This window comes from Hylobates moloch, unplaced genomic scaffold (genome assembly GCF_009828535.3).
Source record: "Hylobates moloch isolate HMO894 unplaced genomic scaffold, HMol_V3 SCAFFOLD_5, whole genome shotgun sequence".
NCBI lineage: Eukaryota > Metazoa > Chordata > Mammalia > Primates > Hylobatidae > Hylobates > Hylobates moloch.
In genome coordinates this window covers 135252446-135274538 of record NW_026652280.1, presented here as the reverse complement: position 1 = coordinate 135274538, position 22093 = coordinate 135252446, and the positions used below count along the sequence as shown (strand labels likewise).

Sequence of the window (22093 nt, the reverse complement as noted above, 5' to 3'; positions counted from 1 at the left end):
AGGTGTGTTTGGACCGGCAAAAGGTCCATACTTCCCTGGGACAGAGCGAGCTCCCAGAAGAAGGGGCAGGCCAACATCTTTGTTGTTTTGCAGCCTTCACTGTTGATAGCTTCAGGTACTGGAAAATCTGAGGTGACTAGGGACTGGAGCAGACCCCCAGCATACTGCCGTAGTCCCACAGAAAACTGGCCAGAGTGTTTGTTATGTGGGTCCCTAATCCTGTATATCCTCACTGGGCAGGTTCTCCAGCTGGGGCTATTGAGCCAGTAGCAGTTCTGTAACTCCCTGGACAGAGCTCCCAGTGGGAGGGACGGGTTGCCATCTTTGCTGTCTCACAGCCCTCACCCTTACTGTCTCTGGGTTCTGGAGAGTCTGTGGGGAGCTGGGACTGGTCTGAATTCCCAGCACAGAGCAACCACCTCATGGAAAAGTAGCCAGACTGTTCTCCATGCAGGTCCTGGTCTTCATTTCTCTTCCCTGGGCAGGGCCTTCCAACCTGGGACCCTAGCACAACCACCATGCCCCTGCCTGATCACTGCAATCAGAGGCAGAAGCAGCCCAGCATTTCTCTGAGGAGGAAATCCCAGAGTCAAACTACAACCCCTCCGTCACTACAGTTGTACTGGTACCACCCTAACAGCCCTCAGGCTGGGAAAGGAACAAAGGGCCTAGTCACTATACTGGCACCTCCAATATACCAAAGTCACCACATGGAGAGGAGTCCAGTCCCTCTTCTCTAGGAACCCCATCCCCACCCCACTCCTTACCAGGCAAGGTCCTTGGCTCATAACCACAGAACAGACACTTCATCCATGGTTGAGCATATCCACTGGTAGTGGCCCAAAGTTTCCCTGAGGAGAGGTTCCCAGAGGCATCCTAAAGCCCTTCTGCCACTGCCACAGCAGCAGTTCCTTCCCTGCTGCCAGTGGTCTGGGGAAGAAACAACCTGAGGGATACACCTGAGTTTACAGCACACCACAGGCAACATACGGAACAAATACCAGCCTCTCCCCTTGGTGAGCCCTCAATCCCCTGCTCCTCAACAAGCAGAGCCCCAAGCTCATGCCAGCAGTGCAGCTATCCCACCCCACTGGCTGAACACTCCCAGTAACAACAGCTCCACATTTCTCAGAGGTAGAGCCCCCGGGGGCAACCAAAAGCCTCTCTGCCATTGCCTCTGCAGTGGTACTACCCCTGCTACCCTCAGACTAATGAAGACCCTAAGTGACTTATCCACACCTCCAACAAGCTGCAGTCAACTGAAGGAGAGGAGGCCAGTCTGTCTCCTATGGATCCCACCCACATCCTCTGCTCATCACCAGGCCCACAGCACAGAACCCCCCCCATCCTGGGCTGATTGCACTGAGCAATTGCTGACCTTTATCTCTCTGGGGGTGGTGCCTACAGGAAACAAGCAAAAGATCCTCGGTCACAACTACTATGAAGATCCCTTCCTCTGATGCTTCCAAGTTGAGGAGGAAACATCAACCCTGAGATCACCAGAGCTGTGGTGGGCAGCCTGGGAGAGGGCCAAGCCATGATCTACAGCCAGTACTCAAGTAGGAGAGGAGCCCACACTTTCAGAGCATTGAGAGGGAGCACAGCTGCAACTGCAGAAATATAGGGGAGCCACACAACTGAGCAAGAGCCTACCTACCAACTGACCACTACCCCTAAGCACCACCTACTGGATCACAGCCCAAAGCTTTAACACCAAAAATACCTTGCTAACATACCCACTGTGAAGCCAAAGAAGTCAGCTACAAATAAAGACCATGCAAAAACCCTTGGCCCTGTGAAAACATCTAGAAAACAGATCTACTGACTGTACTCAATCTACACAACAGTTAAAGAAACACCCACATACAGAGGTGAGAAAGAACCAACGCAAGAACTCCCGTGACTCCAATGGTAAGAGTGTCTGTGTCCTCCAACAAGGATTCTTAACCAGGCTGTGTTGGCTGAAATGACAGAAATAGAATTCAGAATATAGATAGGAACAAAGATTATTGAGATTCAGGAGAATGGCAAAACCCAATCCAAGGAAACTAAGAAACACAATAAAAGGATACAGGAGCTGACAGATGAAATAGCTGGTATAAAAAAGTACCTAACTGATAGATGGAACTCACCCTACAAGAATTTCACAATGCAATCACAAGTAATAACAGCAGAAAAGACCAAGCTGAGGAAAGAATCTCAGAACTTGAAGACTGGCTTTCTGAAATAAGTCAGACAAAAATAAAGAAAAAAGAATGAAAAGGAATGAACAAGACCTCCAAGAAACATGGGACTATGAAAAGAGGCCAAATCTACAGATCATTGGCATCCCTCAAAGGCACAGGGAGAAAGCAAATGACCTGGAAAATATATTTCAGGATATCATCCATGAAAATTCCCCAACCTTGCTAGAGAAGCCAACAGTCAAATTCAGGAAATACAGAGAATCCCTGCAAGAGTCTACACAAGAAAATAATCCCCAAGACACATAATCATCAGACCTCCCTGAGATCAAAATGAAAGAAAGAACGTTAAAGGCAGCTAGAGAAGGGAAAGCCACCTACAAAGGGAACCCCATCAAGCTAACAGCAGACTACTCAGCTGAAACCCCATAAGCTGGAAGAGATTGGGGGCCTATACTGAACATTCTTAAAGAAAAAAACTTCAACTAAGGATTTCATATCCAGCCAAACTAAGCTTCCTAAGCAAAGGAGAAATAAAATCCTTTTCAGATAAGCAAATGCTGAAGGAGTTCATTATCAAAAGACCCACCTTACAAGATATCTTGAAAGAAGCACTAAATATGGAAAGGAAAAACCATTACCAGCCAATACAAAAACACACTTAAGTACACAGACTACTGTGGCACTATAAAGCAACCACACAAAAAAGCCGGCATAATAACCAGCTAATAACATAATTACAGGATCAAATCCACACCTATCAATCAATACTAACCTTGAATGTAAATAGGCTAAATGCCCCCATTTAAAAGGCAAAGGGGCTAGGCATGGTGGCTTATGCCTGTAATCTCAGCATTTTTGGAGGCTGAGGTGGGCAGATCACTAAGGCCAGGAATTTGAGACCAGCCTGGCCAACATAGTGAAGCCCATCTCTACTAAAAATACCAACAATTAGCTGGGCATGGTGGCACATGCCTGTAATCCCAGCTACTCAGGAGCTTGAGACATGAGAATTGCTTGAAACTGGGATGTGGAGGTTTCAGTGAGCCGAGATTGTGCCACTGTACTCCAGCCAGCCTGAGCAACAGAGTGAGAATCTGTCTTTAAAAAAAAAAAAAAAAAAAAAAGGCAAAGTGGCAAGCTGGATAAAAAAGCAAGACCTAATGATGGTATGCTGTTTTCGAGAGACCCATCTCACACACAATGACACCCACAGGCTCAAAATAAAGGGATGGAGAAAAATCACTATGCAAATGGAAATAAGAAAAAAGCAGAGGTTATAACCCTAATTTCAGACAAAACGGACTTTAAACCAACAAAGAAAGATTTAAAAAGACAAAGAAGGGCATTACATAATGGTAAAGGGTTCAATCCAACAAGAAGACCTAACTATCTTAAATATATATGTACCCAACACAGGAGCACCCAAATTCATAAAGCATGTTCTTAGAGACCTACAAAGAGACTTAGACTCCCACACAATAACAGTTGGAAACTTCAACACTCCACTGACAGTATTAGACAGATCAGTGAGGCAGAAAATTAACAAAGATATTCAGGACCTGAACTCAACATTGGACCAAATGTATCTAACAGACCTCTATAGAACTCTCCACCCCAAAACAACAGACAACATATTCTTTTCCTTGCCACATGGTACCTACTCTAAAATTGACCACACAATCGGACATAAAATGATCCTCAGCAAATGCAAAAGAACTAAAATCATACAAAACACACTCTTGGACCACAGTGCAATAAAAATAGAAGTCAAGACTAAAATAATTGCTCAAAACCATGCAATTACATGGAAATTAAACCACCTCCTCCTGAATGACTTTTTGGTAAATAATGAAATTAAGGCAGAAATCAAGAAGTTCTTTGAAACTAATGAGAACAAAGATAAAAACAGAAGAATCTCTGGGACACAGCTAAGGCTGTGGTTGAGAGGGAAATACATAGCACTAAAAGCCTACATTCGTAAGTTAGATCTCAAATTAACAACATCATAACTGAAAAAAATTAGAGAAGTAGGAGCAAACCAAAAACCATTCAAAAGATCAATGAATATAGGAGCTGGTTATTTTAAAAAATTAATGATAGTCTCCTACTAGACTAATAAAGAAAAAAGGGACACAATTCAAATAAACAATTAGAAATGACAAAGGGGATGTTACCACTGACCCGACAGAAATAAAAATAAGCATTAGAGGCCAGGCACAGTGGCTCACACCTGTAATCCCAGCACTTTGGGAGGCCAAGGAGGGCAGATCATGAGGTCAGGAGATCCGAGACCATCCTGGCTAACACAGTGAAACCCCATCTCTACTAAAAATACAAAAAATTAGCCGGGCATTGTGGCAGGTGCCTGCAGTCCCGGCTACTCGGGAGGCTGAGGCAGGAGAATGGCGTGAACTCGGGAGGCGGAGCTTGCAGTGAGCCGAGATCGCCACTGCACCCCAGCCTGGGCAACGGAGCAAGACTCCATCTCAAAAAAATAAAAAAATAAGCATCAGAAACTACTATGAACACCTCTATGCACACAAACTAGAAAACCTTGAAGAGATGGATACATTCCTGGAAACATATGCCCTCTCAAGACTGAACCAGGAAGAAACTGATACCCTGAGCAGACCAGTAATGACCTCCAAAATTGAATCAGTAATAAGAAGGCTGCCAAGCAGCTGAGCGCAGTGGCTCATGCCTGTAATCCCAGTACTTTGGGAGGCTGAGGTGGGCAGATCACGAGGCCAAGAGATCGAGACCATCCTGGCCAACATGGTGAAACCCCATCTCCACTAAAAAATACAAAAATTAGCTGGGCGTGGTGGCATGCACCTGTAGTCCCAGCTACTTGGGATGCTGAGGTAGGAGAATCACTTGAACTCCGGAGGCGGAGGTTGCAGTGAGCCGAGCTCGCGCCACTGCGCTCCAGCCTAGGCAACAAGAGCAAGACTCCGTCTCAAGAAAAAAAAAAAAAGCCTATCAACTATCAACCAAAAAAAGACCAGGACCACACACAGATTCACAGACAAATTGTACCAGATGTACAAAGAAGAGCAGGTACAATTCCTACGGAAACTATTCCAAAAAATTGAGGAAGAGGGACTCCTCCTCACCTCATTCTGTGAGGCCCGTATCATCCTGATTCCAAAACCTGGAAGAGACAACAAAAAGGAAACTTCAGGCCAATATCCTTGATGAACATTGATGCAAAAATCCTCAACAAAATACTTGCAAACCAAATCCAGCAGCACATCAAAAAGTTAATACACTATGATCAAGTAGGCTTCATCCCTGGATGCAAGGCTGGTTCAATATATGCAAATCAATAAATGTGATTCATCACAAAAACAGAACTAAGGACAAAAAACACATAATTTTCTCAATAGATGAAGAAAAGGTTTTTGATAAAATTCAACATTCATTCATGTTAAAAAAAACTCTCAATAAACTAGGTACTGAAGGAATATACCTCAAAATAATAAGAGCCATCTATAACAGACCCACAACCAACATCAATGAATGGGGAAAAGCTGGAAGCATTTCCTTTGAAAACTGGCACAAGACAAGGATGCCCTCTCTCACTACTCCTATTCAACATAGTATTGGAAGTCCTGGCCAGAGCAATCAGGCAAGAGAAAGAAATAAAGGGTATCCAAATAGGAAGACAGAAAGACAAACTATCCTTGTTTGCAGATGACCAGATCCTATATCTAGAAAACCCCATAGTCTTGGCCCAAAAGCCCCTTCAGCTGATAAACAACTTCAGCCAAGTTTCAGGATACAAAATCAATCTACAAAAATAACTAGCATTCTTACACAACAACGACAGCCAAGCCAAGGGCCAAATCAGGAACACAATCCCATTCACTATTGCTACAAAAAGAATAAAATACCTAGGAATACAGCTAACCAAGTAGGTGAAAGAGATCTACAAAGAGAATCACAAAACACTGCTCAAAGAAATCAGAAATGACACAAACAAATGGAAAAACATTCCATCCTCATGGATAAGAATAACCAACATCATTAAAATGGCCATATTGCCCAAAGTAGCATCCAGTGCTACTCCTATCAAACTACAAATGACATTCTTCACAGAACTAGAAAAAACTATTTTAAAATTCATATGGAACCAAAAAAGAGCCCAAATAGCCAAGGCAATCCTAAGCAAAAAGAACAAAGCTAGAAGTATCATGTTACCCAACTTCAAACTGTACTAACGGCAACAATAACCAAAACATCATGGTATTGGTACAAAAACAGACACATAGGCCAATGTCTATGAATAGAGAGCCCAGAATTAAGGCTGCACACCTACAACCATCTGATCTTTGACAAAGCTGTCAAAAACAAAAAATAGGGAAAGGATTCCCTCCCTATTCAATAAATGGTGCTAGGATAACTGGCAAGCTGTGTGCAGAAGACTGAACTGGACCCTTTCCTTACACCATATACAAAAAACAATTCAAGATGGATTAAAGACTTAAATGTAAAATGCAAAAATATAAAAAAACCATTTGGGACATAGGAATGGGCAAAGGTTTCATGACAATGATGCCGAAAGCAATGTCAACAAAAGGAAAAACTGACAAATGGGATCTAATTAAACTTAAGAACTTCTGCACAGCAAAAGAAATTATCAGCAGAGTAAGGAAACAACCTACAGAGTGAGAAAAAATTGCAAACTATGCATCTGTACAAAGGTCTAATATCCAGCATCTTAAGGAACTTAGATTTACATGGAAAAAAAAAACCAAAACAATCTCATTAAAATGTGGGCAAAGAACATGAACAAACATGTTTCAAAAGAAGACATACATGAGGCCAACAAGCATATATATATTAAAAAAGCTCAAGATCACTGATCATTAGAGAAATGCAAATCAAAACTACAATGAGATACCATCTCACACCACTCAGAATGGCTCTTATTAAAAAGTCAAAAAATAATAGATGCTGGCAAGGTTGCAGAGAAAAGGGAACACATATACTGTCAGTGGGAGTGTAAATTAGTTCAAGTATTGTGGAAAGCAGTCTGGTGATTCCTCAAAGAGCTAAAAACAGAATCACCATTTGACTCAGCAATCCCATCACAGGGTATACAGCCAAAGGAATAAAAATCATTCTACCATAAAGACACATGCACACTTACGGTCATCACAGCACTATTCACAATAACAAAGACATGGAATCCATCTAAATGCCCATCACTGGTAGACTGGATAAAGAAAATGTTTTACATATACAGCAATAATAAAGAACAATATCATGTCTTTTGCGGGAACATGGATGGAGCTGGAAGCCTCAGTAAACTAACGAAGGAACAGAAAACCAAATACTGCATGTTCTCACTTATAAGTAGGAGCTAAATGATGAGAACTCATGGACACAAAGAAGGGAACAACAGACACTGGGGCCTACCTGAGGGTGGACAGTGGGAGGAGGGAGAGGATCAGGAAAAATAACTATTCAGTACTAGGCCTAGTACCTGGGTCATGAAATAATCTGTACAACAAATCCCCATGATATGAGTTTATCTATGTAACACTCCTGCACAGGTAACTCTGAATCTAAAATAAAAGTTTTTAAAAAAAGAAAAAAAATTTTCTAAAAGTTCTTAAGTGGGCTTCAACTTCTCATGGTACCTATTAATAAATTTGATAATAAATATTGCTTAGGGTACCTATATAATACTTATCAATAAATGAATTTGAAATATAATTCATTGAAAAAAATATAAAATATCTTTTTACTACAGTAAAAGTCAACATAACAAAGTTTTAAAATTCACAACATTGAAAAACAAGCTAAATGAAAACAACACTCTATACTAATTGTTTCATTTATTGTTGCTCAAAGTTAGATAACAGTAGGTTCAAATAGCCATTGGATTCTTAAAAATCTTTAGTAAAACAAAATACATGGGAATAATATTAGTGATTAATCCATACAATAAGCAGATTTATTAAGTTAGCATTATTTTGCTTTCATAAAATATTTTTCTTAAGAAAATATAAAAATGAAATTTTACATTGGTGCTTGTCAAAATCCAATTAATAACTAAATAATTAATTATTTCTAAGTGCAATTTATTTCTAAGTGCAATCAGCCCTTAACTTAAGGGCTTATTGAAACAAAGCCTCTGTAAAAGAGCTTTTCAAGAAGTTACAATATAATGGGAAAATAAATCGGTCCATATATTTTGTTGGAAAAAGTGAACAAAGCTAATCAAATACAGGAGAAAAAAATCTGAACAATTATGAACTACTTTTTAAAAATAAAAAGCATGCTTTGTGATTAGGTATCTTTATTCTCTTATTAATATAAAAAGTATTTGTTTGTTTTAGAAAATACCATCAAATATTCCCAATAAAGACTTCATTTCATCAGCTTCATCATCAGGATGATACATACTGGGAGAAAGAAGAAAAAGTAAAAATAACGATTTTTAACACAATTTATTTTAAAATACACAATAAATAATGTAATACTAAACACAATAAAATAAACTTGAAGATTGCTGTGAAGTTAATGTATCAAATAAACTTCAGTATGCATAACTTTGTAGGAAGTCTGTTGGGAAAAATTAGACTTCATAAAATGCAAATGGTAGGAACTGTAAAGGTTATTTCTTTAAACATATTGAAAAGTTATGTCATTTAATAAAGGTGTGAACAGCCTGGTCCAAGGGAAGTGGTGTTTACAACTAATTGATCACAACCAGTTACAGATTTCTTTGTTTCTTCTGCACTCCCACTGCTTCACTTGACTAGTCTTAAAACAAATAAAAGCAAAACAGTGTGAACAGGTCTCAAATCTTTTGACTCTTCAAGGAGAGAGAAACTGCAACACAGTTTCCTTTTCTAAAATGGCCAGCAGTGGGGGAACCGATGAGATTTAATCTGACATTTTCATTGAACCTGTTGATTGTGAAATAACTGGTTAACTAAAATACAACTTCAACTTTTGAAAAATTAGCTGATCTCATCTGGATTTCTCAAGTGACTTTACCCTTTACAAAATTAACATACTGTATTCAAATCAGTAAAAGTAAGTTTATCAACTCAATACAATGTTTGAATAAACAGCATCAAACATACGGGTTTTCAAAAACTGAGGTATATGATGTTTGAAACATCTTAAAGAGCTTAGCTCACTGAGGTTTGAAAATTTTAATGTCTTTAATAAATGAAATGTTCAGGCTCTGATCTTTAAAATGAACCAAGGAAAAAGGGATGCTGAATTTCTTCGTAAATAGTTTCTTATTGATGTAATCTTAAAGTGTCTTTAAACAGTTCTTACCTGAAATCAACTTCCTTTTTACATTCACTGTTTCTAATAAAAAAATCCACTTTTTTATAATTCGAAGAATTTGGGTTTTTTCCAGAGGAAGTAAAGCATAGCTTCTCAATCTCTGGTGACAGATTTTGTGGTTTTCTTTCTTGAAAATGGACCTACATTTGAGATAAAAAATAACAATCATTGAAAGTTTAAGCACTCGGGCAAAATTTAAAAGAAAAACAAAGAAGTGTTTCTTCTTACAATAACTGCATTTCCAGCTTGTTGAGGTAATTTTGTCATGGAGGATGCACTGAACTTGGGCATAGCAGAATTTGATAAAGAAATATCCGACATCTCATGTGATGAAACAAAACTAAAAATTAAAATTAATTATTTGTAAAATATGGCAAACAGGAAAAACAAACCATTCTAATTTGGATCATAATGATTTTTGGGGAATATGATCAAAGTTTATCACATTTATCACAAAAATGTAATGCATTGTTTCAAATACTCATGGAGAGCTTGGTGTATTTCCTTTCCTTTAGACCAAACCATAATTTATATATCCCAAATTAGGAAAAAATACTATTTTTAAGGGACTATAGAAATATTATTCAATAATTTTCTTTAAAATTGAGTCTTATGCTTAATTGTCTATAAACATTTTCTAAATTCCACTTGCTTAACTTTTAATCTTTCTCTATTCTGGTCTCATTGTAGATAGACATCTCTAGTTATCTTCTTAGATATAACTGTATAGAAGAATTTACTCTGAACCTTCGGTATTAACTCATTCACTAAAACACATTTATTATTCATTATCATATGCCAGATATTGGACTAGAAGCTGTGTATGAAGTGATAAAGAAAATGTCAGGGAGTTACCATCAAGCAGACAATGTATAAAAACAAATATATACATAATTATAAATCCTGAAATTATAAAAAGAAAATGAACTGGATAATAGCATAAGAAATAATAGTGTGGAGCCATAAACCCATTTTTAAAAGATGATCATCAATGCATCTCTGATGAGGTAACCATTTAAATTGACACCTGAAGGCTAAAATGTAACAGCCATGTAAGGAGCAACGAGCAGTGTGGGTGGGGACAGGGAAGAATCACAGATACTGATAGGATTGGATCGTTTTGTCTCTGACTAATAAACATATATACATGGCAAGGAATTAAAATAGTAAAAAGTGTGTAAAAGAAAAAGCAGGCCAGGCACAGTGGCTCACACCTGTAATCCCAGCATTTTGGGAGGTTGAGGTGGGAGGACAGCTTGAGTCCAGGAGTTTGAGACCAGCTTAGTCAACACAGCAAGACCCCCATTTCTAGAAAAAAAAGTTTTTTTTTAATTAGCCAGGCATAGTGGTGTGTATGTACCTGTAGTCCCAGCTACTTGGGAGGCTGAGGTGGGAGGATCTCTTCAGCCCAAGAGGTTGAGGCTGCAGTGAGCCATAATTATGCCACTGTACTCTAGCTTAAATAAATAAAAAAGCAAATCTCCTTTCCACCCCAAATCCTCAGGTCCCACAGGCCTTTTCCCCAGCAGCAACTTCTACACCAGGTTCTCAGAGGCTTCCTGTTAGAATCCATTTTTAAACTCACACATCTTCTATTGGTCCCTTCTAAACTCTTCCAAAAGTATTTGTTTTTTTTTTAAAGGTGTGGTGCACAAAACTGTTCATGTACCTTGTTACCTTCCTCCTTATGATTTATCTACTTTTTGCTTCTCTACACCTACAGCTTTGTCTCACTTTGATGCTTATATCCATTTATTCTATGTGACTCAGAGTTATAACCAACGAAACAAAGTGATAAAAAGACTCATTTTAAGCAAACGTTTTAAAAAGCTATTCAATGATCTAAGAAATCCTAACATGGAACAAGGGTGAATGAGCTCCTGGTCACTGGAACTGTCTTGGTAGAGGTGGCATGATTACTTGCCAGTGATGTTGAATGGTGATTCAAGGATCCAGTGACAGGGAGACTAAACAATACCGAAGTCCCCCCTTAGCTCTGGAATTCTATTAAAACTATGAGTCTGTGATGCTGATGCTATTAATCAGTAATGGCTAAATAACAGCAAAAATTCCAAGGGATACCACAAATTTAGTATTTTTTAAAGCAGAGAAATAATCCTTAAGTAGAAAATCAGACCCTGAATAAAAAGTTATTGGTATTTCTTCTGTTTTGAACATTTTGGCTTTGGCCATCATTTCTCTCCCTTGACTTCTAATCAAGTCCAATATTTCCCAATGCATTTTGCATTTTTTGTAAAGATACTTCAAATTGAAGATTTATAAAATTATGTTTTCCATTCTAAATATCTTGTTTCCTATATCCTTAAATAACATCTACCTACGTGCCATTTATTCTTCTCTCTTCCTCAACTACCATATCCTATCAATTGCCAAACTGAATCTGCTCTATTTCTGAAATGTTTTAAAAATCCAACCCTACCTCTCTGTTCCCATCACTTCTGCTGTAGTTTAGGCCTCATTATAGTCTGTCTTTCTCATTGCCCACCATGCCTCTGGCAGTCCCACTCCCTATGATTCACTGCATACTGCTGCTAGGATGATTTTTTAAATCAAATTGTTTTTCCTGTGCTTAAATATTTTAGATGGTTCCTCACTGCCTACCATACAGGTAAAAACTAGAGGGCCTGAGGATACACCTGGCCTACAGATATTATTATTATTTGGAGGAGGGTGCCACAGAGTATATCACATTTTTTTTGAATTAGTTGTCAAAATTTAAAAATAATATCACATAAAATTTCAGACTCCTAGCTTTTCTTGAAAAATCAGAATATTTTGTAACACTAGACTCACATTGTCTGCACAGTAACAACTATTTGGAGCTGAGTAGTGGCTACTCCCTTTAGATGGGACACTCTACAGTTGGCCTTGGCCCACCAAATCTTGAAGGTATTTGGGTTTGTGACCCCCGACTGTCTGGGTACAGGACAGGTGTCTAAGCACAGCACTCAAAGCCCTTACAATAAGACTTCAGCAACAGATTTTATGCTGTGGCCACACATACCACACTTTACTGATCTTTGAGCACAGGATGCCTTTTCAAGCCTTATCCCTTTACAGATGCTTTCTCATACCTGGAATGCCTATCCGCCTCTGTTCTAGTTGTCAAACTCCTATTCAGTTTTCAAGTCTTGTTAAAAGTGAAGGTTCCTGGGCTCCAGTCCCAGACAAAAATTCAGTAGATCTAATGTGGGGCTTAAGAATGTGCATTTTTAGTATGCACCCCAAAGTGATTTTGATGCAGGTGGTTTCACAACAGCACTTTGAGAAACACACCTCTAAGATTAAGAGGGTTTAGGCTGGCTAATACCTTTTAACATCTGTGACATCTAATAACTTGATCCCCATCTCCAACTATGTGTCAAGGGGATATAAAGTTGTAAGTATTACAAACCAAAGTTCTAAAACTTACCTGTTTGACATTTCTCTTTGGAATTTGCTCTTTGACTCTTGAAGGGGTAGCTTACTCCCCCTGGTACTTGAACTCAAAGTGTTTCCAAATCCTATGTGAAGAAATAACATTTTGAAACAAAATGCCAAGAAACAGCTGAATGAAGCTTTTCACAAGTTCTACAACGCTCTCTCCAACAGATATGATCTGGTTAAGGAAGGAATGAATAATTCTCAATAACCTAATTTAATTTGCATAGAAAAATTAGGGGCACAAGGCTAAGGGAGTAAAACTATAAAACATATAGATTAGCTTATTAGTAACTATATTAAAAGGTCCTCAAGCCACCTGTGTTGTTGTAAAATACATATTTGGTCTTTGACTCCTGTTTCTAACTCTACTGGGTTGGAAGACACCCAGCTGGTATTCACTGCGTAACTGACTGCTTGCTTGGCGTGTGGGAAAAAACCCACACACATTTGGTCACGGATGTCTTCTGGGCTGATCATGGTGTTAGAGTGAGGAAAAACAGTTTGTGTTTTTCCACTCACCCTCAATATTTATATACTTACATTTTCATTCACATAAATGATCAAGTTGAAGTTCACTCAATATTTTCAGTGGTCTGCTCATAATCATTTAAAGTGCTCTATACATGGGGGAAAATGGCATTTATTGAGACTGATTTTCCCAGTGACAAGGCTATGCCCTCTTAGGACTAGGCTCACCTCAAAGGATCAGTACACACTGCCTATTAACTTGCAGTACCTAATGACACTTAAGCTTGAGGTAAGGAATAGTAGTTGTCCAGTGATATACAAAATTGTGCCTAATGACCCCACATCATGGAGATTGTCCTGGCCTATATTCTGTGAAGGTGGTCAAATCCTGTTCTTTTCAGAAGCAGTATTAGTTCTCTAGGTAATTCTAAGGGCCCTAAAACAATAACATTTCAACTTCTAACTAATTCCCTTTGAAATACTCTTTTCAAAACATGAGGTGGGGTATAGTAAGAGGTATCTGTAATTGTGGAAATACCAGTCTGCAATGAGAAGGCTGAGGGACTGATTTATTTCTGTCAGCCCTAATGGAAGACAGTATCTCCATTGCTATCTTGTCACATACTGGCCAAGGTTTTCAATTCTCTGGTTTAGTGTAATAGAGTAAATTTGCCTTTCACTCGAAGAGCTAAAAAGCCTCATTATTTTGGGGTTGTATATGATTTAAATAGAATTTCTAGTACGGGAGAAACTAATCCTTTCTTTCTTATTTACTTATTTATTTATTTACTTCAAGCTGAAAAGTCCATATTTCAACTAGAAATAAAAGTTATTTTCTTTGCAAGCAGATGAATAGTTTTAAAAATGGATTTTTTTGTCCTTCACAAATATTAGCAGACCATTTGTGATCTTAGAATGGAGAACAAAATACTCTGTTTCATGAGAGAAAATTGAATAAACAATTAAAATTTGACTTTTACAAGAGGTAGGAGCAATAGAATAGAAAGTGCTCATTTGCTACATTATCATCATGGAATAACCTTGATCTCTGTCCTTAGGGGGGAAATGTTCTTTGTAGAAGGGTCACATTTTCAGTTTTGCTAAAAATTACAATCTTAACAAACCAAATCTAACTAAACAGGCACACACAACAAAGGCAAAGAAACTTAGTTCCAGGAGCTGAAATGAAAAATATTCAAAGAATTTCTAATGAAATGATTCCATGCTAAGTATGATTTTACCTGGTATTTTTGTCTTCTCAATATCAGTTGAAAAGCTGGTAACTTCTAAGTTTTCATCATCAAAATCATCCCAAACTTCATTTCCCAATTCAAAGTTCACATTCAAAACTTCTGAAAATAGAGAATTGCTTTTATCTGCATCTGTCAAATTTTGGTTTCCAGATATATTAAGATTTCTGTTGAAGAACACTGTTTGACAGACTTTCTCATTTGAAGTTGTAGAATAGTTATATCTAGAAGAATCTGTTATGTGTATGTATAAAAGACTATAGGTACTTTCTGAACCACAAGCATCGTAGTCTTTTGATATATCAAACATATCTTTCAACTACTAAACAGAGTTCTTGAGTAATAGTTTTCAAAAGCGTTGTGTCAAGCATTGTTGAATACTGCATTCAGCCAATTCTATTAACTGTTTTAAGTTGCACTAAATTTAATTTTCAATAAATTTTTAGGCAATTAATTTTTCCTCTTAATTCCCATATTAGAATAACTCTACTCTAAGATTGGATTATAATAGTTTCTAAAATGGTCTTCCTCCTCCAGATCTTCTCCCTAAAGTTAATTTTCAGTATTGTTATAAAAGGTATTTGTCGAAAATAAATAATATTTTTCTCCTGCTAAAAAATCCTCAGTGTTATTCATTGTTTACAGCCTGGATTTAGAGCCAAACTACGTAACTGAAAATTCCACCTCTCTAATTTATTAGTTGTATGGTCTTAGACAGTAATTCAAACTTCCTGATTCTGCAAAATAAGGCAACAATAGTACCTACCTCAAAAGATTGTTATGGGGCGCTAAATGCCTTTAGTTGTAAAGTTTTACACAGTATTGTGCTAATAAATGTTTAATAGCTACCTCTACAAAAAGCGTATGCATATGTATACATATATAAGTTTATTATAATCTTTGCTGATATAAAGGCTATACAGCACACATTTTACCAATAACATATATGGTATGCTTAAATGTAAATTCCATATATCTAATTGATTCTCATTGAATGTTTTCATTAAGTTTTGCCACTCTTTTATCTGTAGTCAACCTATGGTTGCAAGTGGCAAATTAATGTAGCTCTCATGTGAATGTTGTTTGATATTTTTGTTGACTCTGACAAGTAAGATGAAAATATTAATAAAATAACAAAGACATCTGTTGGGATTTCACTCATTCTTCATTGACTTAAGTAACTTCTTTCCTGAATTAGATAGTAATTTTCAAATACTAGAAGAATATTCTCTCAATTTTTTGTTATTCACAACGTAATGGCTACAATAACAATATATTTGTTTAATCTACACTATTAAAACTTTATCCCTCACTTTCTTAAGTCTAAAAAATAAGCAAAACAATAAATCAAACCCAGATTGGTAGTGTTTGCTGATTCCTAAGGTATAAATATTCTCACCATAACTGATTTCAAGCTATTAATGTGACATAATTGAATAAGAAGTTGGGAAAAAATGCACGACAGAACCCTATTATATAGTATATCTACCATATGGATAAATAATCTCGAGAACACAGATAACAGTAAAATGCAGTAGAACAATTAGGAAGTGATGAGTTTTGAGTATTTTTGCCTTTGTTTTTAACATAATTTAATTGAAAGCTTATGTAATTAAATTTTCAACAATGGCTGATTCTTGGAAATTTAATAATCATCTCTCATAAGTTAGTATAAACTTGCTCCAGCATATCACTGGGTTTCCTCAACTTTAAATATCCTCTATCAATTTCTTCACCTGTCCAAACCCTTCTTTATTCTTCAACTATACCTATAATTACAGTTCACATTATTCTACTTTTGTATGTTGATGTGCACACACTGAGACACACAATGTATATATGTACTAAAAATGGAAGTTTGTACAGAGTGCAATGGGAATGCAGAGGAGGATCTAAACCTGCAATGGAAGTGAGACATACTCTTCTAAGGTGATACCACATGACAGACAGACTCTTGAGGTGATAACATATGAAGGAAGAGTAGTCGGAATTTCAGCTTGATAGAGCTGTGGTTGTGAAGCAGGGCAAGAGCAAAGGGAACCTATGCCATGAAGGGAGAACACCATGTAAAAGACACAGCAATATGAGAGAACAGAATTTGGGGAGAACTGTAAGTTTTCAGGATTTCTGGAGCACAAAGTTGGAGAAGGCAGGGTCCACTGTGTCTGCACAGGTAGTTAAGTGCTAGATCACATTGACAGGTAGTTAAGTGCTAGATCACATTGAAGCTTAGCTGCCATATTGAGGAGATTTTTTTGTTTTTTGTTTTTCTTACAGGCAAAGGATAACTATTGAAGATGTTTCAGCAGAAGGTTTACACAACCAGATATGTCTGTTAGATCACTTTGAATATTAGGGATTGAAGGATAATGAGACTGAAAGCAGAGAGAAAAGTAAGTTATTGCAGTAAATGAGAGACAATGAATGCTTAAGCTAGAGTATCAGCAGAAAGGATAGAGAGGAAATAACAAATATGAGAGATGTGCAGGAGGCAAAATAATTAAGATTTGGTGATTATTTACACATGGGGTGAGCTATTTAGAAGGACCCTTTTTCTGCCTTTAGCAGCTTAACAAAGAAAAGAGTTCATTCATTGAGCTAAGGAAGAGAAGGTGTAGAGTGAGGTACAAAGAAGACAGAGTTCAGATGTTGACATGTCTGATATGTTAACTGTTAGGTGCATATGTCCAGGAAGGTGATTATACAGATGGATTTGGAGTTAGAAGGAAAGATCTAGATGGGAGATACAGATTTAGAAATTATCAAAACATAGTCAGTGATTAAAGACACGGGCTTGGGTGATACTGTATAGGAAAAGTTTTTGAAGTGAGAAGAATAAAAAAAAAAAGAAAAAAGAATCCTTTTGCAACATCAACAGGTAGAAAAGCTCATGCAGTCTAAGTAACAGGAGACCAACATAATGGTTTTACTGAAATCAAAGGAGAGATTTCCAAAAGAAAGGAAAGACCAGAAGTATCAAATACTACAGAGGTCAAAGAGAGTAACAGTTGAAAACAGTTCACTGAATTAAGAACTTAGAAAGTCACTAAATGGCCGAACAAAAACAGTTTCAAAGGACTGATACACAGAAAACCCAAATTTTAATGAATAAAGAGTAACTAGGGTATAAGGAAGTGATGAGCACACTGAGTGTCAATTGCTCTTTCAATTAATTTTTGTTTTGATAAGAAAGCAAGAGATAGAGGGTATGGGGACTCTAGAATTCTGTTTTTTTTGTCTGCCTGGTATGCTTTCCCTTCTTTTAGTGGGAGTACCCTCCCTTTCCTTTGCGGAAACTACTTCTACAATTACACTGGATCGTAGTAAGGCTGTTATTCATGGTGCCCTGCCTTCTCTGGGGCCACAGGTATATAATGACCCAATCCTCAGGTTACTGGGATTGATCAAGGGATAAACACATGACTCAAATGAGGCCAGTTAGAATGAGCTCTGGTCTGCCAAAACTAACAGGGAAGTCTACCTTTTCCCACTGAGGCTGCTAAACTGGTAAGATGTAAGTTAGGGGCTACCCGCCATGTGAGAAACCTATTTAAAAAGTAAAGTCAAGTAGCAACAGGCATAGCTAGAAGATTGAGAGAAAGCCAGAGGCATGAGTGCCTTGATTTAGCCGGAATTAAGCCAGATACTTTTCAGTTTACTTGAGACAACTGGTTCCTTTTCTTGTGCTTAAGTCATTTGGAATAGAATTTTTATCATTTATAACAAAAAAGTCACGACCAGCTAGATAAGGACATGAAGCTGAAGAAGGAAGAGACTTCAGCATATTTATATGCTAAAGGGAAAGACACAGTGGAGAGGAAACAATGAAAATATGGGAAAGAGGAGATGGATAATGATCTTCTAAAGTCCCAGAGACAGCAGGATTGGATAGAATTAAGATTATAGGAGGACAGATATGCCTCGAGTGGAAGAAAAGATAATTTTTCTTTTAAGACAAATAGATGGTTAGAGATGGATGCAGAGACAGGGAAATATATAGTTGAGGGGTGGGGCAAAAAGCTGAAAGAGTTCATATACTACTGGTTCAATTTTCAATTCTCCACTGATCACTAAAAGTCAATTTCATTTTATAGAAATGGCATTGGGCTGGGAATCAAAAGATATGGAATCTATTTCTGGCCTTGCCATTAATTAGATATGAAATTTTTGGGCAAGTCATTTAATCTCTTGGAGTCTTGGCTTCTTTCACTATAAAATGAGAAATTGCACAAAGGTCCCTTCCAATTTAAATCTTATGATTCAACATGCTTTCTCATATAATTTGTGACATTTTTTCTTCTTCCCTTTTTGAAATTGGAATACAGAAGATAAAAACTGCCATGCTTTTTAAAAAACATTCTCAAAAGCAGTATTTGAATACATTTAAAGTATGTTTTGCCACCAAAGACTAGTATGTGAAAAATATAATAAACATACTCAATTAATTATTACTAACAGTACCAGAAACCATAACAGCTTTACATGCATTATCTCATTTAGTCCTGAAACCCCTAAAATATAACCAGATGAGGAATTCAGACAAAGTGGTTAAGTAGGTTATGAAAGGTTATACTAAATGTCAGAGCTAGGACTTGGACAGATTGTTTTCAGATCCTGTGAACTTAACTACTATACCATACAGCTCCTTCTTAAAAAAAAAAAAAAAAAAAAAAAGTGGCCCACTCAGTAAAACAGGGATAGAGTTATTATTGGGGGTTAAAGTATCTAGATGAGACTTTAATATCATAATATAAATTGGATTTGGAATAGTGAGTAGGAAAGAAAGGTAGGAAAACCATGTAAATATAACACAAAAGTAAGCAGAGGGAAGGATAGATAAGCTCTTGTATGCAGAAGGACAGGTAATAATGTAGTAATATAAGGAAGGAGTAAGTTAGAGGGCTACATGTTGAATGAAGATAAATATAAGAAGGTTGACAATTTTACACTTCCTATCCACTTTGTAATGATTTCCAGGCTTTGAATAAGTTGGATAAATGCTCCGGTTCTCCAGGTGAGATTAGGGAACTTTTCTTGATCTCATTATTGGGCCTAATAGCTGCCATGGTATCACAAGAGGTAGTGAATACTCCAGCCCTTGCCTCTGTAAAATCTTAAATTATGACTAGAGGAAAAAAAAGTTACAACATGAAGAAAAAAAAAATGACAGCATGAAGAAAATAATGTCAACAGAAGCCAATGCCAAACACATGAAATGATTTTCAGAAAACGCCAAGGTTACCATTACTACATAGAGCCACTTGAAGAAATAACTCAGTGGATAGGATTGTCTCATGTTTTAACAGACTGGCTATTAATAGCATTATTCAGGGAAATTATGCTCTATTAATTGCAGGAACCAGAGTAATGATGAACCAGGCAGTGTTGAATTTATATGCATTATCTCATTAATTTAATGACAGACACAGATAAAAAAGCAAATCTAGATTACAAACTAGCTATATCCCACAACCTAAGTTATTTTCTCATACTAACATAGAATTGTAAGAATCATAGGTTTAAGAATTGGAGAGATATTAAAGGTCACCCAGTTCAATACCTTCATCTTAAAGATAAGACTAAAGCCCAAAGAGATTAAATAACTTGCCCAAGGTCACATTGATATTTTGTAAAACTGGACTAGTTTTATAAACATAAAATTATTTTAAATAATTCTAACGATATATGAATGTAATCATTCAGTATGTTAATACTCTATATACCCAAGGATCCCTTATTTGCTCAGATTTTCCTCATAATATTTTTAAATTAAAATAGCATTATGTAGGAAAGAGATTTTTTTTAAAAAAGTACGACAGAGTAAGACCATCTGAATAACAGACCCAAGAATTTGAAAATGATTCAGTAATCTAAGAGAAAAATGTTGCCAAGTTAATAATTATAATAATTTCGGATGCCAGTGTTTCAATAACATTACTTGTCAATTCAAAGTAATAATAAGCCATTTACTCTCTCAAGTAAGTATCAATGGTAATTTACCTTTGTCTTGATATTCAGATGGTTCTTGTCTAACTTTTCCATAGATTTCAGGCTGATCCCACTGCTCCATTATAGGAAATTCAGATATGTTTAAATTTTCTGATCTTTATAAAGATAAAACCATAAAAATGTTAAAGAAAATATGAAAATTAATCTAAGCCTGAAAACTATTTATTCATGTAAACAAAAATAATGATTTATCCATTTAACACTTCTATGATAAACTGGACCCAGCCTGGGTAGCAAATAAATAGGTGTTTCATGGAAGTGACCAATACTTAGTCATCTTTACATGCCCTTAGTTAGATAACAAAAGCCACGATCTCTAGAAGTACTGCTGGCATCTATTCTGATGAGTCAGTTCCTGTTCTGTACTAGTTGTTAAATACATTGAATGTCATTCCTGCACATAGAATGCCCTTATCTCTCAGGGAAATTACATATATGATTGTCCTGTAGGCATCAGGATACATGAAAAGAACAATGAGTTACCACCTAAGGCCTTCTGCTTGCTAACTAGGAATATGAACTTCAGTTTTTCCATCTATACAATGCGACAAAAAAAAAACTCATTTTATGGGCCATGTTGTTGTTTAAGTCAGAAAATATAATGCACAAATGTGTAATTTTCATATTATAAATCTGAGACATTATTAATATGGACTGAGCTTCTAAACGGAAAGGTTAGACTTTGTACACCAACATGATTTCCATTTTAAAGTATACTCTTGTCACTTAGTTTATATTCCCTATAAAGAGAGAACCTAACGGAATGGCATAGAATAGGTAGTTTCCTAGGGAAGAGATGATCTAATGAGTGTTATTTCATAACTGTAGAGTTCTAAATAAATTTAGGGTATCAAAGATAATGAAACCATTATGATATTATTGCTTCATTATGGAACTAAACGATAACTGTGACTTGATGGTAGCCAGTGACTATGTTTCCCTGAATAAGTGGTTACCTGCAGGAACAGAGTTCATGATAAATATTTTACCTTAGATATTAACATTGTATTTGTACCTTGATATACTAGGAAGGGAAGGTTTTGGAGTAAAACCAAACTCTTTAAGGTCCACACTTTGAGATTTATTCATCTGTATCTATTAATGAAACAAAAATAAGTTCAACTATCAGTTTTACATCAATAACTTGTAACACATGAGCCAAACAACAAAATTCCTGCTGGTACATAAAGTCCCCAAATCAATGAATTAGGAGAAACTCAGGTTAGCTCTTGACTCGAATATTTCACTCAGGCCCCGAATATTTCACTCAGGCCCTTCTTAAATGTTGGCATTTTTTTTTTTTTTTTTTGAGATAGAGTTTTGTTCTTTCACCCAGGCTGGAGTGCAGTGGTGTAATCTCAGCTCACTGCAACCTCTGCCTCCCAGGTTTAAGCAATTCTCTGCCCCAGCCTCCCAACT

The 22093-nt window shown here is 36.9% G+C and overlaps 1 protein-coding gene across 3 annotated transcripts in view; it reads right to left on the bottom strand.

Moving 5' to 3' along the window:
* HFM1 (helicase for meiosis 1) overlaps positions 1 to 22093 on the bottom strand; it is a 215633-nt gene that overhangs the window by 9848 nt on the left and 183692 nt on the right. Inside the window, exons 33-40 of one of the 3 annotated variants that reach the window (XM_032155383.2) lie at positions 21690 to 21769; positions 20666 to 20769; positions 14657 to 14767; positions 12937 to 13027; positions 9732 to 9843; positions 9492 to 9643; positions 8544 to 8602; positions 5303 to 5340 (exon numbers count right to left, since the gene is read on the bottom strand). In XM_032155383.2, the coding sequence (XP_032011274.1) occupies positions 5303 to 5340; positions 8544 to 8602; positions 9492 to 9643; positions 9732 to 9843; positions 12937 to 13027; positions 14657 to 14767; positions 20666 to 20769; positions 21690 to 21769 (747 nt within the window). Of the gene's footprint in view, positions 1 to 5302; positions 5341 to 8017; positions 8603 to 9491; positions 9644 to 9731; positions 9844 to 12936; positions 13028 to 14656; positions 14768 to 20665; positions 20770 to 21689; positions 21770 to 22093 lie in introns of those variants that run through there. The other 2 variants (XM_032155384.2, XM_058439583.1) reach the window with 2 other exon arrangements.